The sequence below is a fragment of the Watersipora subatra genome, chromosome 10 (assembly GCF_963576615.1).
Source record: "Watersipora subatra chromosome 10, tzWatSuba1.1, whole genome shotgun sequence".
NCBI lineage: Eukaryota > Metazoa > Bryozoa > Gymnolaemata > Cheilostomatida > Watersiporidae > Watersipora > Watersipora subatra.
In genome coordinates, this window is record NC_088717.1 from 17,091,557 (window position 1) to 17,096,500 (window position 4,944).

Here is a 4,944-nt window from a genome sequence, read left to right on the forward strand (position 1 = left end):
TTATACGCAGCCCAATTAGAGTCCAGTCTCGTTAGAGTCTTTATACGTCCTCCCATCTGTATAGAACTCCCAAACCTTCGAGGCTGGTGGCATTATAAATGTAACGTAATATACTGGTAGATACAGTAAGCGTGGAAATTTTTGTTGAATTTGTTCGCCAATGCGCGCTGAGATTAGCATGTTTGTCGTGAAGCGTTTTAAAAATCTCTCCGGATATCCGTATAACCATATACCGGTAGACCTTTATGGATAAATACCGATCATATCAAACCGGCCGCGGATACCTAGCTGACACCGAAAATGATTGGTTTCCTCGGATACCGAGAATCCCTCGGTATCGGTAAGAGTGGATAACCCAATACCGGCCCAACACTACTTGATGGCATGAGCATGAACACTAGGCCTATATTACATATTACATAATACATATATAGGCGTACACACTCTAAATTATACTGTGGGCCAATGTTGAACTGAACAAAGAGACCCATGGGTTCAAAGTAGGCCTTACCGGCATGAGCCTTGGCATAACACAGCATTGTGTGTGCGGGTAACTCCTTGGTGCGGGGTAGTCTGAGATTGACTTGATTGAGTGAGTGTAATGTGATGGATTTTATTATTTCGATTGTTTTGACAGGAATAGGATTGGTAGCAAAAGGTAGGCTCAAAAATGTAGTGTCATGTTAACATATCATTTGCTAACTTTGTTGATCTCTCTCACCCTCCTTCTGCTTTCTTATCCTATTCTCTAACGACTAACAGCAAGGTTATCCAGCTTTTTTCTCTACTTAAATAAGTGGCCACTATAATTATAACATTATCCAGCCATTAACCATCAGCAATAATGATAATAGAGAAGTGTGTGAACTTGCTAATATAATTGGTGATGCAAGAAAAAAAAGAACTGTAAAGCATATTTGCGATCACCAACAATGTTTTTGTCTAGTGTGTGTGTGCCTGTGTGGTATTGCACTGCGCAAATTTGTGAACAGCTGTCAGATATATAGTATGCACACTAGCACAGCACATTCTATCCTGAGGACTGGGGTTGATAGTGGGTGACCGCGCACTGCTCAGTAGGCTATAACTAAAATTATGCCCAAACAATGTTTTTAGTTACCAGAAGTATATGAACCAGAAGAAGATTGGCATGAGTGACAACATTCTAAACCACTTTACACCGTTGGCCAAGTACCTGGCTAATCATATTCAGCAGAGTAAGATAACCACCAGTATCATGGAGGAGCTAGTTATTGGATGCGCTATGCCGTTGAGTCTGCCAGATAGCCCAGACTTTCGCAAGTAAGTGTGTACTATGTTGTTTTTTTCAGCACCTAAGCCCTGCTGATACAACCTGATAATGATAATTATAATATCATGGTTAGCACGGTGAGGAATTGCTAATGACTATAGACTGTAGAGTAGATTAATAGTAATGTAATGTATGATTTCAATGAGAGTGTGTACGAGACAGACTAATTACAACAGTGATCATAGTCAAACCCAAGTCATTAATGTTGTTTAATCATTTTCATATTAGTCAACATTGCCTCTAACCAGGTTCATGGCTATAACCAACAGTAAGTGGGATCCGGTATCATGGAAAACCATTACCAGTGGCATCAGCAAGAAGGCAGTTGACCTACATTCCCAACTTGATGAGCTGCTGAAGGGGTTTACGACTGTGTCGGCAACCGCTGATATCTGGTCCGACAGGACTGTGCGAGGATTTTTTGGTATTACAGTTCACGGTCTGAGTAAAGAGAAAGACCAGTTATGTCTCAAATCTTACCTTCTATCCTGTGAAAAGTGGGTCTATCTCAAAGATGAGATTAAATTATAAGGTTTTGGATCGCCGTAAATAAAATCACAAGTCAATATTTTGATTGCAGTAGGAAAGTAGCACAATTATTATTTTCCATCGATTTAATTATATATTTTGTGTATGGTATTTTGCCTCTGATTACCCAGGTTCAAAGGCTCACACACCGGGCAACATATAGCAGATCTGTTTGAGGAGGTCTGTGTTAAGCGTGGTATTCTGAATAAACTGAACTACATCGTAACGGACAATGCCAGCAATATGAGGAAGGCCTTTAATGTGTGCTTTCCACAGACTGATAGTGACGAGGACGGTAAATATACTTACCAGCCGTAATTTAATGCAATTATAGTCTGATGTTATAATGTATTGTAAAGTAATGGTACTATTAAGGAGATAGGCCTACCTTCTCTGCTTCATAGCAAAACTATTATTTATATCAGAGTATCAGTATAAAGAAGTATTGGTCCCATGAAATTGAGATTGCGCGGATCAAAAACAGAAAACGTTATTTTAGTTGGCATGCAATTTTGCGAGTTGATAAATGGTGACACTTTTAGGCGTTATTTTAATTCTAAAGTGCACCTGAGGATACATCACTTGGTCCTGCTGCTGATGTGGATGACCCTGAGATGTGGCCGGACAACGAGGCTGTTGTACAAGAGGCAATCGAACTGGTGCCCGGAGGAAAAGAGAGGCTGTCATGTTTTACGCATAGCCTACAGCTGACGGTTGGAGACGGCTTGAAAGAAGCAAAAATCAGTCAGACCATTTCCAAATGCTCGCAAATCAGCAAGACGCTTCACACCAGCACTAAGTTGAAGGAGGCGTTTGAGAAGGCTTTCGGAAACAAAGCCTCAGTGCCTGTCAGTAATGCCACAAGGTGGAACTCAACGTTCCGGCAGGTTTTAGCAGTCATTAAGCTTGGTAGAGAGAAACTGAACGAGGTGTTGGCGGTGGAACACAATAACTTGGTAATGTCCGTGAGAGAATGGGGGCAGCTGAAAGAGCTGGTCACCATCTTCGGACCATTCGCCCAAGCCACAGACCAAACGCAGGGGGACAAGGTGGTGACGAGTTCCATGGTGGCTCCGAGTGTAGTCGGTCTCCACAAGCATGCTGTTGTCATGAACAATGCTGGGCGATACCTGAAGAAGCTATCCGCAGCACTGCGTGATTCCCTCGCCAGAAGATTCGCAGGTAGGTCATGAAAATCAATTGACAATGTCCATTAGTACATATCTACCGATAAATATTAAATGTGCTCATAGCTCCATAACAAGGCTGTTGCGATGTATCTAATTTTACCTGATCTCCGTTAACCCAAGACTAACTTCATGGCTTTTACGCAGGCATATTTGACTATATGCATATGGAACTGCATATGGAAGACATCGCTGTCACCAACAAGCCTTTCGGTCATGAGCTATACATAATAGCTGCAGTGCTTGATCCTAGACATCTAACTCAATGGCTTCCAGAGGATGACGAAGAGCTAGAGCTGAAGATTCGTAGGCAGGTGATCGATGCAGCTGGGAGAGGTAAGGCTACGGGGTGTTGTGTTTATTATTATTATACTGTGTTTGTTTTTCAAGATTATTTGTGCAATAGCTCTGCTCGTGCTGAATCTGATGAGGAGATAATTACCATCATGATTTGACTTGCTATACAAACAATGTGTGTTTTTTGGTGAATAGAATACAAGGAACCACTGGAAGCTGCTGCTGATGTTACCAATGAAGTTAATGTACCTGTTGTCGCCGATGTAGAGGACGCCGCCGGAGAACCTGTATTCAAACTGCCTCGGCTATTTGACTATCAGCAGGAGGAGAATATCCCTGTCACTACCAGCAATCCAAATACAGTTCTTACCATCAGCGGCCAGTTTACTATGTATCTGGAGCTCGCCAGATCAACACCCATGGCAGCACGCAATCTGTTGGTGTTCTGGCACCGAAAGCGGGAAATACTCTTCAAGCTGTACCCTCTTGCCCAGAAAGTGTTGAGTGTGCCAGCAGGTTCTGCTGCCGTCGAGAGGATATTCTCTCACGGTGGCATCTTGATGAGGCCCCATCGCGCCTCAATGAGCGATGCCGTTCTGGAGAACCTCATTTTCTGCAAATGCAACAAGCTGCAGGGCCTAGTATAAATAAAGAAAACTAGAACCCGGAGATTGTTGGACATTATACTTTTATATTATCATATTATTTTATCATATTATTATCATACCCTAATCATTATCATATTATATATATAGGCCTACCTGTACTGGTTAATTTGGCTGTTTTACTTGTTTGTTTGTTTTACTTTAATTTAATAAAAAGTACTTGATATTTGATTAATGTACTCTATACTTGTACTTGAAATTCAGAAGGAAAACTCTACTTGAACTTGAAATTTGAGAGATAACTCTACTTGTACTCGGAACCAAGTTGTGATACTCTACTTGTACTCGGAATCAAGTTGTGATACTCTACTTGTACTCGGAAGGCAGAAACATGTGTATTTGTAAACTTGTACTTGTACTCGATTTTGTTTTGAGTACTCGCTTACTCTACTTGAACTGAAAAAAAATACTTGAGCACAGCTCTGAGGTGCTGCAGTCAAAGATAGGAAGCACAGAGAGAAAGAAGTTAAGCAATGACATGGGTTAGTAGATAAAAAGATTGTCATTCAACCAGAAACATCTGATGGTAAAATACTTTCTCCGACAAAGTATTACTACTGTGCCTATATTCAGGTTGTCCTGTTATCATGGATACATATATATAAACCCTCATGAGCAGATGGAGTTTAGTAGTCGGAATAGCTGTTTTATGCATTTAAATCTGCAGAGCTGAAAAGAGAATTCTAACCATAATAATTGTTTGCACTTGAACCAATTTGACCGCTCCCAGGTTTATAAGAATCCTGCAAAATTTATTGCTATTTCCATGCCTCCTGTTAGTGTCTTTCATATACTAGGCAGCTGTTGTATGCTGACCTAATCAATCATGTCTGTAATTTGATAAGTAAACAGATGTTAAAACCTGTTTTACCATCACATTCCTAATACATTCTATCACCAGTATTACCTGTCTACCCAAGTATGACTATATTAATGCTGGGCACAGTTAATAAAA

The 4,944-nt window shown here is 40.8% G+C and overlaps 1 protein-coding gene across 1 annotated transcript; it reads left to right on the forward strand.

Moving 5' to 3' along the window:
- Nucleotides 1-245: 245 nt before the first annotated feature.
- On the forward strand, nt 246-3,971 carry LOC137406823 (uncharacterized). The gene is made up of 8 exons (XM_068093434.1): nt 246-340; nt 638-658; nt 1,117-1,302; nt 1,561-1,809; nt 1,972-2,154; nt 2,403-3,022; nt 3,175-3,363; nt 3,520-3,971. The coding sequence occupies exons 1-8, from the start codon at nt 246-248 to the stop codon at nt 3,969-3,971; spliced, it is 1,995 nt and encodes a 664-aa protein (XP_067949535.1).
- Nucleotides 3,972-4,944: the final 973 nt, after the last annotated feature.

Excerpts from the sequence above, each read along its gene's own strand:
- LOC137406823 (XM_068093434.1), top strand. The coding sequence starts at position 246 with ATGGATAAATACCGATCATATCAAACCGGCCGCGGATACCTAGCTGAC. Across the intron at positions 1,303-1,560 it reads GATAGCCCAGACTTTCGCAA|GTTCATGGCTATAACCAACA; the intron begins GTAAGTGTGTAC and ends GCCTCTAACCAG. Across the intron at positions 3,023-3,174 it reads CCTCGCCAGAAGATTCGCAG|GCATATTTGACTATATGCAT; the intron begins GTAGGTCATGAA and ends GCTTTTACGCAG.